The 22,516-nt window shown below is 45.3% G+C and overlaps 1 protein-coding gene across 1 annotated transcript in view; it reads right to left on the bottom strand.

Annotated features, from left to right (window-relative positions):
• Positions 1-22,516, bottom strand: part of LOC144680247 (disintegrin and metalloproteinase domain-containing protein 12-like) — a 378,378-nt gene that overhangs the window by 271,505 nt on the left and 84,357 nt on the right. The window contains exons 6-7 of the mRNA XM_078541279.1: positions 21,236-21,410; positions 12,215-12,280 (exon numbers count right to left, since the gene is read on the bottom strand). Of these exons, the coding sequence (XP_078397405.1) occupies positions 12,215-12,280; positions 21,236-21,410 (241 nt within the window). The remainder of the gene's footprint in view (positions 1-12,214; positions 12,281-21,235; positions 21,411-22,516) is intronic.

The following is a 22,516-nucleotide window of genomic DNA, read 5'->3' as shown; positions in this document are numbered from 1 at the left end:
GTGTCCTCGGGCTGGCATGGACAAGATGGACGGAATGGCCTCCTTCAGTGGTGTAACTTTTCTATGGCTCTATGGTTCTGTGGAATACTCCACATCCGTCTTCACCCAAGAGAATGAGGATGAAGGCATCGAACTCGGGAAGTGAGTCTGCGAGGTTATTAAGCAAATTGATACAGGGAGTGACAAGGTATTGGAGGTGTTGGCTGGCTTAAAAGTGGACAATTCTCCAGGTTCAGATGAATTGTGTCCCAGACTGCTGAGGGAGGCAAGGGAGGAGATCGCAGGGGCTCTGACCCAAATTTTTAATTCCTCTCTGGCCACGGGGGAGGTGCCAGAGGACTGGAGAACAGCTAATTTGGTTCCGCTATTTAAGAAGGGTTGTAGAGATAAGCCAGGGAACTACGGGCCAGTGAGTCTCACGTCAGTGGTAGGGAAACTAGTGGATAAAATTCTGAAGGAGAGAATCTATCTCCACTTGGAGAGGCAAGGTTTGATCAGGGATATTCAGCATGGCTTTGTCAGAGTGAGGTCATGCCTAACAAATTTGATTGAATTTTTTGAGGAGGTGACCAGGTGTGTAGATGAGGGTAGTGCAGTTGACGTAGTTTATATGGATTTCAGCAAAGCCTTTGACAAGGTCCCACATGGGAGACTTATGACGAAGGCAAATGCACATGGGATACAGGGTAATTTGATAAGGTGGATTCAAAATTGGCTTAGCTGTAGGAGGCAGAGGGCGAAGACAGAAGGATGCTTTAGTGACTGGAAGCCAGTGTCCAGTGGCGTACCACATGGATCTGTGCTCGGTCCCTATTATTTGTCATTTATATAAATGACATAGATGACTACATAGAGGGTAGGATTAGTAAGATTTGTGGATGACACAAAAATTGGCCGGGTGGTTAATAGTGAGGTTGAGTGTCTTGGACTACAGGAAGATATAGACGGGATGGTCAAATGGGCAGGTAAATGGCAGATGGAATATAACCCTGAAAAGTGTGAGGTGATACACTTTGGAAGGAGTAATTTGACAAGCAAGTATTCAATGAACGGCATGGCACTAGGAAGTTCTGAGGAACAAAGGGACCTTCGCGTGTGTGTCCATAGATCTCTGAAGGCGGAGGGGCATGTTAATGGGGTGGTGAAAAAGGCATATGGGATACTTGCCTTTATCAATTGAGGCATAGATTATAAAAGTAGGGAGGTCATGTTGGAGTTGTATAGAACCTTAGTGAGGCCACAGCTGGAATACTGTGTGCAGTTCTGGTCGCCACATTATAGGAAGGATGTGATTGCACTGGAGGGGGTGCAGAGGAGATTCACCAGGATGCTGCCTGGTATGAAACATTTAAGTTATGAAGAGAGGTTGGGTAGACTTGGGTTGTTTTCATTGGAGCAGAGAAGACTGAGGGGCGACCTGATCATGGTGTACAAGATTATGAGGGGCATAGACAGGATGGATAGGGAGCAGCTGTTCCCCATAGTTGAAGGTTCAGTCACGAGGGGACATAAGTTCAAGGTGAGGAGCAGGAGGTTTAGAGGGGATGTGAGGAAAAACTTTTTTACCCAGAGGGTGGTGACGGTCTGCAGTGCACTGCCTGGGAGGGTGGTGGAGACAGGTTGCCTCACATCCTTTAAAAAGTACCTGGATGAGCACTTGGCACGTCATAACATTCAAGGCTATGGGCCAAGTGCTGGTAAATGGGATTAGGTAGGTAGGTCAGGTGCTTCTCACGTGTCGGTGCAGACTCGATGGGCCAAAGTGCCCCTTCTGCACTGTGACTCTGTGATTCTATGTCTTACTGTAGTTGTACAGGGCCTTGATGAGACCACCCCAAAGTATTGTGTGCAGTTTTGGTCCCCTTACCTAATAAAGGATATACTTGCCATAAAGGGAGTGCAACAAAGGTTCACCAGACTGATTCCTGGGATGGCAGGATTGTCTCATGGGGAGAGATTGGCTAACTAGGCCTGTATTCACTGGAGTTGAGAAGAATGAGAGGTGATCTCATTGAAACATATAAAATTCTGACAGGGATGGACAGACTGGATGCAAGGATGATATTTCCTCTGGCTGGGGGGTCTAGAACAAGGGGTCACAGTCTCAGCATATGGGGCAGACCATTTAGGGTTGAGATGAGGAGAAGCTTCTTCACTCAGAGGGTGGTGAACCTATGGAATTCTTCAGAAGGCTGTGATGGCCAAGTCACTGAATATGTTTAAGAAGGAAATACATAGATTTCTAGACTCTAAAGGCATTAAGGGGTAAGGGGAGAGAGTGGGAGTACGGCGTTGAGGTAGAGGATCAGCCATGATCATATTGAATGACAGAGCAGGCTCGAAGGGCCAGATGACCTAGTCCTGCTCCTATTTTCTATGTTTTAATGTGTTATGAGATAAATATTTGCTATGCAGCGAGGGGTTAGGGTCTGGAATGCACTGCCTGAGAGTGCATCTGAAGAAGGAAAATTTTCAGGGCTATGGGAAATAGGCAGGCGAGTGGTGTAAGGTGCATCACTTTTGCAAAAATCTGGCAAAGACACAACAGGCGGAGTGCTCTCTTTCTGTGCTGTTTCATTCTTTATTGTGGACTTCACATTTGTCAATCGTTTCTATTTTCTGCCATATTTCAATTTTCCACATAGCTTTAGCTTTGGGTGCCCTTCATGGCAATGCAGACCCTTTATTGCAGACCTTCCAATTTTCAATGATTGTTTTGCCAACCAAGTTTTGATTCTATTCCACCTGGTCTAGATCATTTTCTAACTCATTGAAATTAGCCCTCCTCCAGTTTTCAACTCCATTTGAACTTTACAATTGCCCTATACACACAACCTATGGTCCCACCTGAATCTGTCTTTGAGTTACCCCCCTGCTTGTGAATCTCCCCTTCTTCCTGTGAGTCCCCCTTCCTGTTCATGAGTCTCCACGTGGTCTGACATCTCCCTCACAGTTTGTGAATCTCCCCACTACCCAATGAGTCTGTCTTTCTGTCCATGGCTGGTTACAGTGTTCCACTGAAGCCCAACTCAAGTTTCTCTTTCGACTAGACACTTTACAACCTTCTGGACTTAAAATTGAGTTCAGCAATTTTGGATCATGAACACTGGGCCTTTTTGTTTAGTGTTTTTCTTTCTCTCTCTGTTTGCTTTTTCTCTCATTTCTTCTTTATTCCCTTTACTTGGCATTCAGATGGCAGCTTTCTTCCATTCACACTTCCTCTAGACACACCTCTCGTTCCTTGTCCCATTACCACTCCTTTTGGTCTTGCACTAGAAACATAGGAACTAGGTGCAGAAGTAGGCCATTCGGCCCTTCGAGCCTGCTCCGCCATTCATTATGATCATGGCTGATCATCCAACTCAATAGCCTGTTCCCGCTTTCTCCCCATATCTTTTGATCCCTTTCGCCCCAAGAGCTATATCTAACTCCTTCTTAAAAACATACAATGTTTTGGTCTCAACTACTTTCTGTGGTAACGAATTCCACAGGCTCACCACTCTCTGGGTGAAGAAATTTCTCCTCATCTCAGTCCTAAATGGTCTACCCCATATCCTCAGACTGTGACCCCTGGTTCTGGATTCTCCCATCATCGGGAACACCCTTCCTGCATCTGCCCTGTCTAGTCCTGTTAGAATTTTATAGGTTTTTATGAGATTCCCTCTCATTCTTCTGAACTCCAGAGAATATAATCCTAATCGACTCAATCTCTCCTCATATGTCAGTCCCGCCATCCCAGGAATCAGTTGGGTAAACCTTTGCTGCATTCCCTCTATAGCAAGTACAACCTTCCTCAGATAAGGAGACCAAAACTGCACACAATATTCCAGGTGTGGTCTCACCAAGGCCCTGTACAATTGCAGCAAGACATCCCTGCTCCTGTACTCGAATCCTCTCGCCATGAAGGCCAACATACCATTTGCCTTCTTTACCGCCTGCTGCACCTGCATGCTTACCTTCAGCAACTGGTGTACAAGGACACCCAAGTCTTGTTGCACATTCCCCTCTCTCAATTTATAGCCATTCAGATAATAATCTACCTTCCTGTTTTTGCTACTAAAATGGATAACCTCACATTTATCCACATTATACTGCATCTGCCATGCATTTGCCCACTCACTCAGCTTGTCCAAATCACACTGAAGCATCTCTGCATCCTCCTCACAGCTCACCCTCCCACCCAGCTTTATGTCATCTGCAAATTTGGAGATATTACATTTAACTTGCTCATCTAAATCATTAATATATATTGTGAATAACTGGGATCCCAGCACTGATCCCTGCGGTACCCTACTAATCACTGCCTGCCATAAAGACCCGTTTATTCCTACTCGACTAGCTGGCTTTAATCCAATTAAGAAACACCCACAGACTAAACCTCTATTTTAAAAGAAAAATATTTTCCCAAAATATTATATACATTAATAGCTTCATGACAAGGGGTGATGGTTGGATTCTCTCATGTTGGGGATGTTCATTGCCTGGCACTTGTGTGGCACAAATATTACTTGCCACTTGTCAGCCCAAGACTGGATATTGTCCAGGTCTTGCTGCATTTGGACATGGACTGCTTCAGCATCTGAGGAGTCGTGAATGGTGCTGAACATTGTGCAATCATCAGCGAACATCCCCACTTCTGACCTCATGATGGAAGGAAGGTCATTGATGAAGCAGCTGAAGATGGTTGGGCCGAGGACACTACCCTGAGGAACTCCTGCTGTGATGTCCTGGAGGATGTCAGTGATGGCTGATCTCCAGCAGCCACAACCATCTTCCTTTTTTTAATATTCATTCCTTGCTTTGCTAGGGCTTCCGTGGTGCCACACTCAGTCAAATGCAGCCTTGATGTCAAGGGCAGTAACTCTCACCTCAGCTCAGGAGTTCAACTCTTTTGTCCATGTTTGAACTAAGGCTGTAATGAGGTCAGGAGCTGAGTGGCCCTGGTGGAACCCAAACTGGGCGTCAGTGAGCAGGTTATTGCTAAGCAAGTGCCACTTGATAGCACTGTTGATAACCCATCTATTACTTTACTGATGATTGAGAGTAAACTGATGGGGAAGGCAGTGGCATAGTGGACTTTTCACTGTACTGGGGACCCTGTAATCCTGCAGGCACCTGGGTTCAAATCCCACCATGGCAGATAGTGCTATTAGATGCCAACAAAAATCTGGAATTAAAAAAGTCTAGTGATGACCATGAAACCATTGCAGATTGTCATAAAAACCCATTAGGGACGGGAATCTGCTGTCCTTACCTGGTTTGGCCTACATGTGACTCCAGGCTCTTGTGGTTGACTCTTAAATGCCCTCTGAACAAGGGCAATTGGGGATGGGCAATAAATGCCAGCCTAGCCAGTGATGCCAATATCCCATGAAAGAAAAAAAAATTGGCCAGGTTGGATTTGTCCTGCTTCCTCTGTACAGGACAAAACTGGGCAATTTTCCACATTGCTGGGTGCCTGTGTTGTAGCTGTATTGGAGCAGCTTGGCTAGGGGCACAGCAGGTTCTGGAGCACAAGTCTCCAGTACTATTGCCGGAATATTGTCAGGGCCCAGAGCCTTTGCAGTATCCAGTGCCTATTCAGCGTGAAGTGAATCGAATTGGCTGAAGACTGGCATCTGTGATGCTGGGGACCTCCAGAGGAGGCTGAAATGGATCACCCACTCAGCACTTCTGGCTGAAGATTGTACACTGATGTGCTGGGCTCCTCCATCATTGGGGATATTTGTGGAACCTCCTCCTTCAAGTGAGTTGTTTAATTGTTCACCACCATTCATGAGTGGATGTGGCAGGACTGCAGAGCTTAGATCTGATCTGTTGTAGAATTGCTTAGCTCTATCACTTGCTGCTTATGCTGTTTGGCACGCAAGTGGTCCTGTGTTATAGCTTCACCAGGTTGAGACCTCATTTTTAGGTATGCCTGGTGCTGCTCCTGGCATGCCCTCTTCCACTCTTCATTGAACCAGGGTTGATCCCCTGGCTTGACAGTAATGGTAGAGTGGGGGATATGCTGGGCCATGAGGTTACAGATTGTATTCGAGTACAATTCTGCTGCTGCTGATGGCCCACAGCACCTCATGGATGCCCAGACATGGAGTTGCTAGATCTGTTTGAAATCTATGCCATTTAGCACGGTGGTAGTGCCACACAACACAATGGAGGGTATCCTCAATGTGAAGGCAGGACTCCGTCTCCACAATGACTGTGCAGTGGTCACTCCTACTGATACTGTCATGGACCGATGCATCTGCGGCAGGCAGGTTGGTGAGGATGAGGTCAAGTATGCTTTTCCCTCACCACCTGCCACAGGCCCCGTCTCGCAGCGATGTCATTTAGGACTCGACCAGCAATGGTGCTACCGAGCCACTCTTGGTGATTGACTTTGAAGTCCCCCACCCAGGGTACATTCTGTGCCCTTGCCGCCCTCAGTGCTTCCTCCAAGTGGTGTTCAACATGGAGGAGCATTGATTCATCAGCTGAGGGAGGGTGGTACGTGGTAATGATACTTCATGGGGTCTGGAGTCGATGTTGAGGGCTCCCAGGGCAACTCCCTCCCAACTGTATGTCTGTCCTGCTGGTGGGACAGAACATACCCAGGGATGGTGATGGTGATGATATGACTCTGTGAGGATGACTATGTCAGGCTGTTGCTTGACTAGTCTGTGAGAAAGCTCTCCCAATTTTGGCACTGGCCCCCAGATGTTAGTAAGGAGGACTTTGCTGGGTCGACATGGTTGCAATTGCTGTTGTCCTTTCCAGTGCCTAGGTCGCTGCCGAGTGGTCTGCTTTTCATTTTCATTCCCTTTTAGTGACTTTGTAGCAGTCTGATGCAACTGAGTGGCTTGCTAGGCCATTTCAGATTGTGTTTAAGAGTCAACCACATTGCTGTGGGTCTGGAGTCACATGCATGCCAGACCAAGTAAGGACAGCAGATCCCTAAAGGGCACTTACAACAATCAACAATGGTTTCAAGGTCATCATTAGACTTTTAAATTCAGATTTTTATTGAATTCAAATTCCACCATCTGCCGTGGCAGGATTTGACCTCAGGTCCCCAGAGCATTACCCAGGGTCTCCGGGTTACTAGTCTAGTAACAATACCATTACACCATCACCTGTGCCTTGTACATTAAAGGGGAAGGTGGATGCAGAACTATACCGGTTGGAAAAGCTGGGCATCGCCCAACCTGTCCAGTTCTCAGAATGGGCAGCATCCATAGTTCCAGTGGTTAAGCTTGACTATACTATATGCATTTGTGGGGACTATACATTGACCGCAAATAAGGCAGCAAAACTAGACAATTAACCCATTCCATGGATAGATGACTTATATGCAAAGCTGGCTGGAGGCAAGTCCTATACCAAATTGCATATGACCCATTCCTACCGACAATTAGAACGAGATAGCATGTCGAGAGAATACGTGACTATTAACACACACAAGGTTCTTTATCAGTACACTCGCCTTTGGAGTACGCATGCACTATCTTCCAGAGAACAATGGAGAATCTTTTGCAATGGCTTCCCTGAGGTGCCGTACACCTAGATAATGTTCTAATCACAGGGTCAATCGAGACTGAACACTTGGCCAACCTGGAGGAGATGCTAAGAAGGTTCTTGGAAGCCGGTGTACAGTTAAAGAAGGAAAAATGCACGTTTCAAGCACCAGAAGTTACTTACCTGGGTCACAGGGTGGACAACTTGGATTTGCATCCAGTAGAAGAGAAAGTTCGGGCAATGAAATGTGCAACCTTGCCATACAATGTAACCGAACTCAAGTCCATCCTGGGTATGATTAACTACTATAGCCACTACATGCCTAACTTATCAACTGTGTTGGGACCATTACACTTGTTGTTAAAAAAGAATCACAGTTTGTTGTGGAGTTCACAACAGGGAGAAGCCTTTGTGAAGGTAAAGAAATTGTTGCATCCGTCGTGTTTATTGGTCGCTGCAGCTCATCGAAAGGTGTAGGAGCCATTGTCACAAAAGTATAATAATTCTCATAATATTATTGTGATTTATTGTAAAAGTAGGTTAATAATGGGGTTTGGATAGTTTGTGCGTATGTGTGGGGGATTTAATTGAATTGGAGACAGCTAGTTTGGAGGTTTTGACTCATCAAAAGAAGCTAGGTTTGAAATGCTAAATACATAATCATTGCTGAAGCCTTAGAATGTAAGATGTGAGGAGAATTTTCATTTTTAAATAAATCAGGGCAGTTTGAATTTCAAAGAGATGGTAGGATGCTTACACCTCGCCAGAGAAGCTAGGCCAAGCAGTGTGTTTATTTTTCCCAAAGGTTACAGACAATATTGGCACCATGAAAAGTTTTATATTATGGGAAAGTACATTTTCAAAGACATATGGGGGCAATCGAATTTACAGATTAAAAAGAGAGAAAACGTATATAAGGGGGAATGAAAGGCCACGTTGACAGGGGCCCTGTGACATATCTGCATGAGTTTGCTGCATCCAGCCCTTAAAGGTGATAACTTTGCTGGCCTGGTTTTCGAACTGTTGCCTTACAAGGGAGTATCTGGGAGTCAGGTTAGGTAGAAATTTTAGTATGCACTATAGTATGAAGTAACTGGAATTGTATGTATGTGTTTGACATCTTTTCTTTTGTTAACAAATATTTTACCTACATTTTTAAAAAGTCTCTGAAGGTCTTAGTGAACATATTACTTCTGAATTCAATGCATGCATCTCGAAATAAATACAAATGGCAAAACCATTGTGATAGCAGGATCAAGTTTCCCTCGTGGATTTGATCTGTCTGGCAAACATCATCTGCCATGTCATAACAGCCATGTTATCACATAGAATGGAATTGGATCAGAAAGGCCCACTGGCTATGTCTCAAGAACCATCTCCACAGCCGAAAAGGGTTATTCCCAGGTAGAAAAGGAAGGTTTAGTGGTGGTATTCGAGGTGGAAAAAGTATACCTCATGAACAACATTTCACCGTTGTGTCAGATCATATACCATGAATGGGTTTATTCAATGATGGTAGGCCATTACGCCAATAGCAGCTGCAAGAATACAACATTGGGTTTTGACATTATCTGCGTATGAGTATACTTTTATATACCGCTCTGGCTTGTACATTGCAAATGCGGACGCAGTCAGTTGTCTCCCGATACCCGATAGCATTGTACATGCTCCTGTTGGAGCATGAGGAGAGGTTGAATAGGTTGGGCCTGTACTCATTGGAGTTTCAGAGAATGAGAGGTGACCTTATAAAATTGCACATATAAGACATATAAGATTCATATAAGATTCTTAGGGGGCTTGACAGGGTAGATGCTGAGAGGTTGTTTCCCCTTATGGGAGAGTCTAGAACCAGGGGGCATAATCTCATAGTAAGGGGTCACCCATTTAAAGCAGAGATAAGGAGGAATTTCTTCTCGCAGAGGGTAGTCAATCTGTGGAATTCTTTACCGCAGAGGGCTGTAGAGGCTGGGTCGTTAAGTACATTGAAGGCTGAGATAGACAGATTTTTAATCAGTAAGGGAATCAAGGGTTATGGGGAAAACGCAGGAAAGTGGAGTTGAGGATTATCAGATCAGCCATGATCTCATTGAATAGCGGAGCAGACTCGATGGGACAAATGGCCTACTTCTGTCCTACGTCTTATAGTCTTATTATGGTCTTATGCCTCCACAAGAAATTGTGCTATTACTGAATTTCTTGGATTTTTGCCTGTGTGTGCGAAGCAAATTAGAAATTGGACAAACAGAGATCCAATATTGTCAAAAGTCAGAGATTTTGTTTTGTAAGGATGGTCAACTTCATCTGTATCTGAAGAGTTGAGACCATTCCATGCCAAAAATGCTGAGTTAAGCTGTTAAGGTGGGATTTTGTTGTGGGGATCAAGAGTTGCCATCCCATCGCAAGGTGGAGAACTACTCTTGACAGAGCTTCACAGTCCACATCCAAGCATATCGAAGATTAAAATGCTTGTGTGAAGCTATGTCTGGTGGCCAGGCATTGACAGTGACATTGAAAGCGTGGTCAAGCACTGTCTCCAGTGTCAGCAACAACAGAAGTTGCCTGTTTCAGCTCCCCTTGCACCTGCGGGAGTGGCCTGGTCGGCCTTGCGTTAGACTGCATATCGATTATATAGGACCATTCTTTGGTTCCATATTTTTGTTGATTGTAGATGCACATTCTAAATGGATGGACGTATACAAAGTCAAATCGTCAACATCAAGCGCAACTATGGAGAAGCTGAGTCACTGTTTCAGCAAACACAGCCTACTTGAAATTGTCATTTGATATCGGTACAGCCTTTGCCAACACAGAGTTTCAGAAATTCATGGATCTGAATGGAATCTGACAAATAAAGACAGCCCCTTGGCATCCCTCACCGAATCTTTTAGCCAAAAGAGCTGTACAAACTTTCAAAGTCTGGTATGAAAAGATTATCAGAAGGTACCCTAGAATCTCGACTTTCCCGCGTTCTTTTCAGTTATCGTGCAATGCCACATTTGACTACGAGTTCAACACCGTCTGAATTATTGATGAAACGCTGCCTATGTATGTGGTTAAGCCTAGTGTTTCCAAATTTAGAGGGGAAGGTAGAGCGGAATCAGAGTAATCAAAAATGTAATTACGAAAATGCAAAGCTCGCATATTCAGTTTAGGTGACACGTTATTTATGCAAAAATTTCAGAAGTGGACCTTGTTGGACTCTTGGAACCATTGTGTCAGAGATTGCTCCATTATTTTCCAAGTACAAGTGGAAGATTGGATCATCTGTAAGCACATAGATCATATTTGTGCTAGAGAGATATTCCACCAACCAACCATTCTGCCTGTGATTAACGTCAAACTATCAATTCCTGAGGTGACTAATTGACCTCGAATAGACATGCCTGATGTCTCTGTTGAGTTGCCGAATCCTGAACTGTCAGTTTCTGATGGTGTGTCTCACGTTGCAGTTCCAGACCCTGTTGATCCTGTTGCCCAAAACTGGACACAGTGCTCCAGTTGAGGCCAAACCAGTGATTCATACAAGTTTAATAAAGCCTCCTTGTTTTTATACTATATGCCTCTTTATATAAAGCCCAGGATCCCATTCTCTTTATTAACCGGATATACCTCAAGTGGTAGAGCTGTGCCGCACTAGCCCCATAAGGACAGCACCCTTAGAGATGTGATCTTTAATCACCTGTAGTTGTATATATGTAAATATTGTGGATATTCAAATATTTCTCTGTAAATAGAAATTGTAAAAAACTAAAGGGGGAGGAAATGTAGCAGCTGAGGGTATAGCCCCTCCTGCTGTCTATCAGGGATCACGTCGTGTTCTGGGAGGCTCCAGCCAATGAGCCCTAAACTCAGGCAATCCAGGGATTGGGGCTTGCTTACGAGAATCCTGATCGAGCATGTAGCACCTGAAAAGCTCTGTTTCTTGTTGTAACTCGTCCACTCCATCGAGTCATTTACACCAATCCCTTGCTAAGTACCTGAAATCTGTGTCCTCTTAGTCCTTGGTCCTTCCATCAATGGGAACAGCTTTTCCCTATCTACTCTGTCCAATCCCCTCATAATTTTGAGTACTTCTATCAAAATGCTCAACCTTCTTTTCTCCAAGGAGAACAAGCCCAGATTCTACAATCTATCTTCATAACTGAAGTTCCTCATTCCTAGAACCATTCCTGTGAATCTTTTCTGCACCCTCTCTAATGCCTTCACATCCTTCCTAAAGTGTGTTGCCCAGAACTGGACACAGTACTCCAATTGAGGCCAAACCAGTGTTTCATACAAGTTTAATATAGGCTTCTTGTTTTTATATTATATGCCTCTTTATATAAAGCTTTATATAAAGCTCAGGATCCCATTTTCTTTGTTAACCAGAAATAGCCCAGGTCCCTCTGCTCCTGCATGCCCTTTAGAATAAACCTTTTATTTTCTATTGCCTCTCCCTCTTCTTACTACCGAATGAATTACTTCTCACTTTCCAGCATTACATTTCTTCTGCCATTTATCCACCCATTCCACTCACCTGTCTATGTCCTTTTGAATTTTAACACTATCATTTTGGAATGTGCAATGGTTCCAAGTTTGTGCCATGCACAAATTTTGAAATTGTGCCCTGTACACCAAGGTCTAGGTCATTGATGTATGTCAGGAAAAGCAGGGATCCTAACAGTGGCCCCTGGGGAACCTCACTATAAACCTTCCTCCAGGATGATAAGCCACCTACCATAGCATTGTCCCCCACAAGGACCAGCTCGATGTATCTCTGCTCTTTTAGCACATCTCTTTTCACCTGGAGAAAGAGAAAATCACAGTCAGTTTGACGTGAAATTGTACAGGGGGTCCTGGCTGGTAGGGGACCAATCACAGGCCAAGTTACATGCATCCTACTTTTGATCTTTTAAACAGCCTTTTTACCACATAAACTATTTCAAAAGATCCTCAGTCTGGAAATAATAGATAAAAGCAAAATACTGTGGATGCTGGAATAAAAACAGAAAATGCTGGTAGAGCTCAGCAGGTCTGGCAGCAGCTGTGGAGAGAGAAACAGAGTTAACGCTTTGAGTCCACATGACTTCTTCAGAACTAAACAGAAGTAGAAATGCGATGTGATGGATTTTTTAGTGCTTAAGTGCAGGTGGAGCAAGATAGGAGGCCAGGGATAGGTGACAGCTAAGGAGAGATTGACAAAGATGTCATGGACACAAGACAAAGGGAGTGTTAATGGTAGTGGTAAAGAGTAAAGAAGGTGCTGATAGTGTCATAAAGCTAAGATAGCAGAAGGTGGTAATAGCAGAACAAGGGTCAGAGCTCTGTGAAGGCACAATATAGAAATATGGAATTAACAGAGGTCTTTAAATTTACCAGTTATTTCCTCCTTCTTCGACCTCTCTCATTTCCCCACCCTCCCTTAAAATCTCTGTTTTCCTTCATTCCACTGCCTCTTCAGCCTCTCTCTTCTTCTTCCTTGGTCACTGTGTCTATTCCCTACTCCCTCTTCTACCTCCTTTCCCCAGCAGTATCTCAGTTTCCCCCTCTTTTCACTCCAATATTCCCTTTCCCCTTCCCTGATGCCAGTCAGTTGTTTAACTGCAGGGAATCACACTTGGACCCTCACTTGTAGCCCCACAGTCACACACAAGAACATAATAAGGACCACAAATCTTTGATAACATTTTCCATCCGGCCCACAAAACATCAGCTAGCACAAGGTGGAAGTCAGATCTATGATCCTTGTACACCATCAGATAGCAAATGATGGAAGGCACCATGTAATAGTTTGCAGTGTGTAGTCATCCACGTAAGAAATGTGAACAAGTGCTCCCCAAGACTGTACACGTGCCATTTAATCAGCATGAATAAAGAACCTACATTTGAGTTTACCAATCCCTTTTGAGCGGTTGGGGCACTTGTGTTCAGCAGTAAGTAAAAGAAACACAACATGGTGGCAGCTTGTGGTTTCTGAAGATTTTTGAATTTTAAGCACATCAACTGCAACATCACAGTAGCCAGTTCAGCTTGAAGACTCTGCATTCATGTGCAGAGAACATCTACAACAACTGTGCGAAATCGGGACTTCAAATCCTTCAGACTCAAATCGGAGGTCCACAGACTTATACAGCATTGACACGTGCATGCAGCACAGCTGCACATTGAGTTCGCACAGAACACTTAGAAATCAGGAAGCTCCCAGTTCACCTTGGAACTACAGCAGTGATTTGTAAGTTCAACCAAGGCTCAACATGTAGCTCCAAGAGGTGTAGCACTGGGCACTACTCAAGTAGCAAAAATAGGGCGGTCTGTTATTTTGGATAGTGCCAGGGACAGTTGATGAAACAGTAGGCTTGGGAAGACTTAGAAAGGCTCAGAAAAGCCATTGCAGCTATTATGAATTTTTGGGCATCATGGTACGTTCACTTTGTGGACGAGGCCTATAAAAGTGCATGAAGGGGAAAATAGTGCCACAAGCCTGGAACTGCTAAAAAAGGATAAAAAACTACAGGTAGCTGGATCTGCAGCATCTTTAATGCTGAATATTGGAGAAGCAGGAGACTCTATTCCTAATTCAGAAAACACGGAAAGTCTTGGAAATATCGATACATTAGCCCATAATACCCATGGAGTGGCAGAGTCTGATTGCCACTCTGCTCCTCGAGAAGGTGGTGGTGTGGTGGTATTAGCACTGGGCTGGAAATCCAGAGACCCAGTTTCAATCCCAGTATGGCAGATGGTGGAATTTTAACCCAGTAGCAAAGTCTAACGATGACCGTGCAACCATTGTCAGTTGGTGTAAAAATTCATCTGGTTAACTAATGATCTTTAGGGAAGGAAATCCTCACCTCGTCTGGCCTACATGTGACCCCAGATATGTGGTTGATTCTTATGTGCCCTCTGAAATGGCCTAGCAAGCCATTCAGTTGTATTAAGCTACTAAAAAGTCAATAAAAAGGAATGACCTTGGCACTTGAAATAACAGCAGCAAACCCAGCTCGGTCGGCCCTGCAAAGTCCTCCTTACTAACATCTGGAGGCTTGTGCCAAACTTGGGAGAGCTGTCTCACAGACTAGCCAAGCAGTAGACTGACATAGTTATTGTTATAGGCTTAATTTTCCAGATAGGTTTCTCATAAGAACCAGTGAACTTTATTTACAGGGCTTCAGCAGCAGTTACATGCTTCCATCAAGATCCACAACTAGACACAAACTTCACCCCTAAGGTTCCCCATGCTTTGGGCTGATTCATTCATACTGTCATATGATACCACACAGCACCATAAGTCTGCTACTGTCACTACATTCCTGAAAGCTACAGTCACTACATTCCTTAAAGCTCCAGTTACTACAGTCATACTCACGGAATCATACCTGACAGATCATGTCCCAGACTCCACCATCACCATCCCTGGGTATGTCCTGACCCACCAGCAGGACAAACCCAGCAGAGGTGGAGGCACAGTGGTATAGAGTCGGGAGGGAGTGGCCCTGAGAGTCCTCAACATCGACTCCGGACCCCATGAGGATCTCATAGAATCAGGTCAAACATGAGCATGAAACCTCCTGCTGATTACCATGTACCGCCCTCCCTCAGCTGACGAATCAGTGCTCCTCCATGTTGAACACCACTTGGAGGAAGCACTGAGGGTGGCAAGGGCACAGAATGTACTCTGGGTGGGGGACTTCAATGTCCATCACCAAGAGTGGCTCGGTAGCACCACTACTGACTGAGTCCTAAATGACATAGCTGATAGACTGTGTCTGCGGCAAGTGGTGAGGGAACCAACAAGAGGGAAAAACATACTTAACCTCATCTTCACCAACCTGCCTGCCACAGATGCATCTGTCCATGACAGTATCAGTCAGAGTGGCCACCACACAATCCTTGTGGAGATGAAGTCCCCTCTTCACATTGAGGATACCCTCCATCGTGTTGTGTGACACTACCACCGTGCTAAATGGGATAAATTTCGAACAGACATACCAGCTCAAGACTGGGTCTCTATGAGATGCTGTGGACCATCAGCAGCAGCAGAATTGTACTCGAACACAATCTGTAACCTCAAGGCCCAGCATATCCCCCACTCTACCATTACCATCAAGACAGGGTTTCAACCTGGATGTGCAGGAGGGCATGCCAGGAGAAACACCAGGTATCTCTACTTTGAGTCCCGGATTGCTGAACTCCTCACTCTGTCCCGGAAAGAACACTCAGCAACCCTGCGGAGAAACTTCATTTCCATCAATAGGACTCACAATCTTATCCTTTCGGTCATTACCCACAGTTCATGACCATAGATGAGGATGGGGATGTTATATACAGGCGGGGGGAGGTGGTATAGTGGTATTGTCACTGGACTGGTATTCCAGAGACCCGGGATCATGCTCTGGGGACCCGCGAACGTATCCCAGACGACAGACAGTGGAATTCAAATTCAATAAAAATCTGGAATTAAAAGTCTGATAATGATCATGGAACCATTGCCGATTGGCATAAAAACCCATCTGGTTCACTAATGTCCTTTAGGGAAGGAAACCTGCTGTCCTTACCTGGTCTGGCCTACACATGACTCCAGACCCACAGCAATGTGGTTGACTCTTAACTGCCCTCTGAACAAGGACAGTTAGGGATGGGCAATAAATGCTGGCCTAGCCAGTGGAAGTCCACATCCCATAAATAAATAAATTTTAAAAATCGGCTGGTAAACCGAGATCTTCATCCTAAAACTCAGCTTCTACTTCACCACCACAGACCAGTCGAGCACTCGTAGATCTGCAGCCGCCGAATCGATCAGCTGGTCAATCTCACTCTCCCTCCTGCCATCACTCGGAATCAAAACCCTGAGATATTTGAACTCCTCCACTCAGGAAAGCTGTTCCCTCCTTACCTGGAGAGAGCAACCTGCCCTTTGCAGGTTTGGAGGTGCTGACCCACATCCCAGCAATGAAACGCTTGAGTGCGCACTGGAGATCACAGTCGGATGAGGAAAGAAGCACAACATCATCTTCAAACAGCAGAGATGCCACCCTCAAGCCCCCAAACTGGATACCCTCCGTACCTCGGCTGTGCCTTGATGAGCTGTGCATGAAAATCATGGACAGGAGTGGAGACAAGGCACACCCTTGGCAGAGTCCAACACCCACCTTCAATGAACTCGATTTAGTGCTGAGAATGGGGACACAACTCTCGCTCCGCGAATAGAGGGACCTGATAGCACACAGAAGGGGCACCGGCACCTCATATTCCCATAGCACCTCCCACAAATTATCAGTCGTGTGCCTTCTCAAGAACAGAGGTAGACCGGATTAGCAAACTTCCACGACTCCTCAAATATCCGTGAGAGGGCAAAGAGTTGGTCCACCATTCCACAGCCAGGGCGAAATCTGCATTGTTCCTCCTGAATCAGGTTCGACTGATGGACGAAGTCTCCTCTCCAGCGCTCTGGCATAGGCTTTCCCAGGGAGGCTGAGTAATGTGATCCCTTTATAATTGGAACACACCCTCAGGTCCCCTTTCTTAAAGATGGGGCCACCACCCCAGTTTGCCAATCCAGCGGTACTGACCCCGCCTGCCACTCAACATTGTGGAGGCACGTTAGCCACGACACCCCAACATTGTCCAGCACCTTCAGCCTCTCCGGACGAATCTCATCCACCCTTGCTGCCTTGCTGCTACGGAGCCCCTTGATCAGCACAGCGACCTCAGCAACAGCGATAGATCCAATCTCACAAGAGGGATCTGACACTGCCTCCAATAAGGAGGTAGCGCACACTGGGCTGAGGAGTTCCTCAAAATGTTCCTTCCACCTCTGGGCGATCTCCTCAGTTGAGTTCAGTGTTTTCCCACCATTGCTGAGAGCAGCTCGGGTGACACCCGCCAACCACTCCTAAGACGCCAAATGGTTTACCAGAACAACTTTAATGCCAACCGATAGTCAGTCTCCATGGCCTCTCCAAACTCCTCCCAAGCCCCAGGTTTGGCTTCAGCGACCGCTGTTGCTCTAGCTCCCCTGGCCTGAATGAGGAGACCTATCAGTGAGCATTGCCTGGAAGGCCTCGTTCTTCGATTTGACAGCCTCCCTCACCGCTGATGTCCACCAGCGGGTCCTAGGGTTGCCACCACGACAGGCACTGACCGTTTTCAAGCCACATCTGTTTGCGACTGCCTCACCAATTGAGGTCTTGAGCATCGTTCATTCGGACTCAATATCCTTGACCTCACCTGGGATACAAGAGAAATTCTTCCAGAGGTGGGAGTTGAAATCATTTCGCACAAGCATTTCCCAGGCAACCCTCACAGCACCGCATGGGCCTCCCCTGCCTGTCCGGCCCACGTCCCACATGCCAAATCCAAATCACCACCAAGTGCTGATCAGCTGACAGCTCCGCCCCTCTCTTCACCTGTGTGTCCAGAACATACAGCCTTAGGTCCAATGACACAGCTATAAAGCCAATCATCGACCTTCGACCCAAGGTGCTCTGGTACCAGGTACACCTATGAGCATCCTTGTGTTCGAACATGGTGCTCGTTAAGGAAAATCCATAACTAGCACAGTCCAATAACAACTCAATACTTGGGTTCAGAACGGGGAGGCCGTTCATTCCAATCACCCCTCTCCAGGTACCCCATCCAAATCCAACCCTGCCAATTACCACCCAATCGATCTACTCTCTATCATTGATAAAGAGATGGAAGGGGTCATCAACAGTGATATCAAGCGACATTTGCTCAGCAATAACCTGCTCACTGATGCTCAGTGGGTTCCGCCAGGGCCACTCAGCTCCTGACCTCATTACAGCCTTGGTTCAAACATGGACAAAAGAGCTGAAGCCCAGAGTTGAAGTGAGAATGACTGCCCTTGACATCAAGGCAGTATTTGACCGAGTCTGGCATCAAGGAGCCCGAGCAAAACTGGGGTCAATGGGAAAATGAAAATAATCTTCCTTCCATTACAAGGTCAGAAGTGGGGATGTTCGCTGGTGTTTGCACAATGTTCAGCACCATTCGCAACTCCTCAGATACTGAAGCAGTCCATGTCCAAATGCAGCAAGACCTGGATAATGTCCAGGCTTGGGCTGACAAGTAGCAAGTAACATTCACGCCACACAAGTGTCAGGCAATGATCATCTCCAACAAGAGAGAATCTAACCATCGCCCCTTGATGTTCAATGGCATTACCATCACTGAATCCCCCACTATCAACATCCTGGGGGTTACCATTGAACTGGACTAGCCATATAAATACTGTGGCTACAAGAGCAGGTCAGAGGCTAGGAATCCTGAGACAAGCAAGTCACCTCCTGACTCCCCAAAGCCTGCCCACCATCTACAAGGCACAAGTCAGGAGTGCTCTCCACTTGACTGGATGAGTGCAGCTCCAACAACACTCAAGGGGCTTGTCACCACCCTCTTAGATTTAGGCTTGAATTTTTGCAGAGATGGAAAAGATCTCAGGTTCAGCCAAAATGGCACTAGAGCCCCGATTCCACAAGGTATGTCCCCAAACCCGACACCCACATTTTCATTGCGGGGGAGCGGGTGGAGAGGGAGGGGGGGAGGGGAGGAGCAAGGGCAGGTTGTAGTTTGCCCATCCGAGGTTCATGGAGGCAGCTGCATATTGATTTTCATTAGTCGCATGTGCAAAATCTGACTCGTGGGCTTCAGATCTTTGGGGAAAAGGAGAAAAAGCTGCTGCAGTTATGTGGAGAAGTAGAGGCTGCTCTCTTGGATAGGTCCACATACCGCTTTTGGAAAGGTAAGGTGCCCTTTGGCAGAGGTATGGTGCCATTGGGAATCGGTAAATGTAGATGTGATTGTGTGGATAAGCTATGTGGAACTGTCAACCTCTGAAGGCATTTTAATCTGCTGCCTTCACTGTCACTGGGTCGAAATCCTGGAACTCCCTTCCTAACAGCACTGTGGGTGTACCTCAGCTCAACACCACCTTCTCAAGGGCAACTAAAAATGGGCAATAAATGCTGGCCCAGCCAGCAAAGCCCATATCCCGTTAATGAATTTTTAAAAAAATCTTTAAAAAAATAAAGCTTGCAATTAAAAAAACAAACCTGTGCTTCCAATTTCACTCTGTCTGTTGGCATAAAATATAGGATTTGTGCTGCATGATTGATTCCACAACCTATCATCATCACAGTTCACAGTTTGACTGACAGCTCCAAGTCTTTGCTGTGCAGCTATGAATAAAAATGCTTGTTTTTATATGGGATTAAGCACTTGAATGAAATGATGGGTTTATAAGGGATTAAGTAGTTAAAGATATTTAAATGTCTTGAATGGGTTTTTATGAATGAGATTTTTGTTAAAAAAAAGTCTCTAATGTACACTTAGAACTTTATTTCATCTCAGCATGGTTCCTGAGACATGCCCATGGTGGATACTGGCTGAGTTAGCTTGGACATTGTAAAGGCAGTTTGCATGACTTGGCACTAAGTTGGCATAGGGGTATAAAGGGCATTGGGAGTGGGTAGAGGGGGATAGTTGGACATGGGGAGGTAGGAGGGGCCATGGGGTGGCATGAGATGGCATGGATGGAGCATAGGGAATATGTAGGGGACGTTGGAATGTGGGTAGTGAGGGCTAGAAGGCTTTTTTTGATTTCTTATTTTTCTTACATGTCTCAGAGCAATGAGGCAGGCCTTTTATACAGCCTGCCTCTGCAGCTTGCAACGCCTTTGGCTTCCTCTGCATTGCTTCCAGTGGGTGACAGGCCTATTTATACCTGACCCTGAAATTTTAGAACATCAGGGGCACTTTCGCCCGAGTTGGGTTTGAGACTCAGGATTTTCCCTGAATATGCTCTTCTGACCGGACAGTGACAATCCGGGCCTGAGGGTAAGATGTAGGAGGCGGTGTGCCTGTCAGTTCACAGTTTGACTGACAGCTCCAAGTCTTTGCTGTGCAGCTCTGAATAAAATGCTTGTTTTTATATGCGATTAAGCACTTGAATGAAATGATGATTTTATAGGAAGCTAAAAAAATTTAAATGTTGTGAAAAGGTTTTAGAGGAGGTTTGAGGAGAAATTATTTCACCCAGAGGGTGGCTGGGAACTAGAATTCAGTGCCTGAATGAATTGGTAGAGGCAGAAACTGTCATAACATTTAAAAACATTTGAATGCTGTTGGGAAATGAGGTGGGCCAAGGGGTCCAATGGGTGCGGCTTTTTCTTTAGTTTCAATTTCACATTTATCACTTTATCCATCCATAGAATTTCATCATTGGCTAGTTTGTTTGTGTTTTTTAGTGGAATATATTTCTCCTGAACTCTGCTGATCACTGTTTGAAATATTTCCCACTGTGGTTCTACCATTTGTTTATCAGTAAATGATGAAATGTTTAAAATGGTGATAGGATGGGACAGATGAATAGAAGCAGATTGTTTACAGTAACTGAGGGCCTGGAACGAGAGGCCAGAGATACAGAGATACAAGACTAAATGGAGAAGATTTAGAACAGGCAAACCTTCTTCATACAGAGAATCGTGAGGCTCTAGGATTCACTTCCAGAGTTAATGGTTGAGGCAGAAACTATGCCAATATTTGGGTTTAGGCAGGAGAGAGGGATGAGGGAAATGGGAATGGGAACATGGTGGGTAAATGTGATTCGAACTTTTTGCATGAGTGGAGGGTAAGCCCCAACATGAGCTGATTGGACTGAATGGTGTATTTGTGGTTCAAAATTTCTATATGTAGATCATGTGTTGCTTTTAGTCAGTTAGCTGCTGTGCTCAGTACTCACCCTCTGTGAACGCTGAAGGTGATCAGTCAGGGTGAACTCAGGGGAAGTATTTTTGACTCCACAGGTACTCGATCCTGGGGGGAGATCTTCAGGTCTGTACAACAAATATCGGCCATGTTTATCCCCCTCAAGATGCTCAATGATGTAAGTTCGATTAACGAAAACAATCAGAGCACTAGAGGAGTCAAAGAGAGAGACAAAACACAAGAGAGAAAGCACTAAATTTGAGCCCTTACTTAACTGAATAGAAAGTAAGTCTCTAGTTGCGCAGTGAGTAACCCTTACCCCACTCAATAAACACATCCCAGTACAGTTACACAGTGATCAACTCTTACCCCACTCAATAAACACATCCCAGTACAGTCACACAGTGAGTAATCCTTACCCTGCTGAATAAACACATCCCAATACAGTCACACAGTGAGTATTCCTTACTCTGCTGAATAAACACATCCCAGTACAGTTACACAGTGAGTAACTCTCACCCTGCTGAATAAACACATCCCAGTACAGTTACACAGTGAGTAACCCTTACCCTGCTGAATAAACACATCCCAGTACAGTTACACAGTGAGTAATCCTTACTCTGCTGAATAAACACATCCCAGTACAGTTACACAGTGAGTAATCCTTACTCTGCTGAATAAACACACCCCAGTACAGTCACACAGTGAGTAACCCTTACCCTGCTGAATAAACACATCCCAGTACAGTTACACAGTGAGTAATCCTTACTCTGCTGAATAAACACATCCAGTACAGTTACACAGTGACTAATCCTTACTCTGCTGAATAAACACATCCAGTACAGTTACACAGTGAGTAATCCTTACCCTGCTGAATAAACACATCCCAGTACAGTTACACAGTGAGTAACTCTCACCCTGCTGAATAAACACATCCCAGTACAGTTACACAGTGAGTAATCCTCATCCTGCTGAATAAACACATCCCAGTACAGTTATACAGTGAGTAACTCTCACCCTGCTGAATAAACACATCCCAGTACAGTTACACAGTGAGTAATCCTTACTCTGCTGAATAAACACATCCCAGTACAGTTACACAGTGAGTAATCCTTACTCTGCTGAATAAACACATCCCAGTACAGTTACACAGTGAGTCATCCTTACTCTGCTGAATAAACACATCCCAGTACAGTTACACAGTGAGTAACTCTTACCCTGCTGAATAAACACATCCCAGTACAGTCATACAGTGAGTAACCCTTACTCTGCTGAATAAACACATCCCAGTACAGTCACACAGTGAGTAACCATT

Source organism: Cetorhinus maximus, chromosome 1 (assembly GCF_964194155.1).
Source record: "Cetorhinus maximus chromosome 1, sCetMax3.hap1.1, whole genome shotgun sequence".
Taxonomy (NCBI): Eukaryota; Metazoa; Chordata; class Chondrichthyes; order Lamniformes; family Cetorhinidae; genus Cetorhinus; species Cetorhinus maximus.
This window is presented reverse-complemented; position numbering and strand designations above follow the sequence as displayed.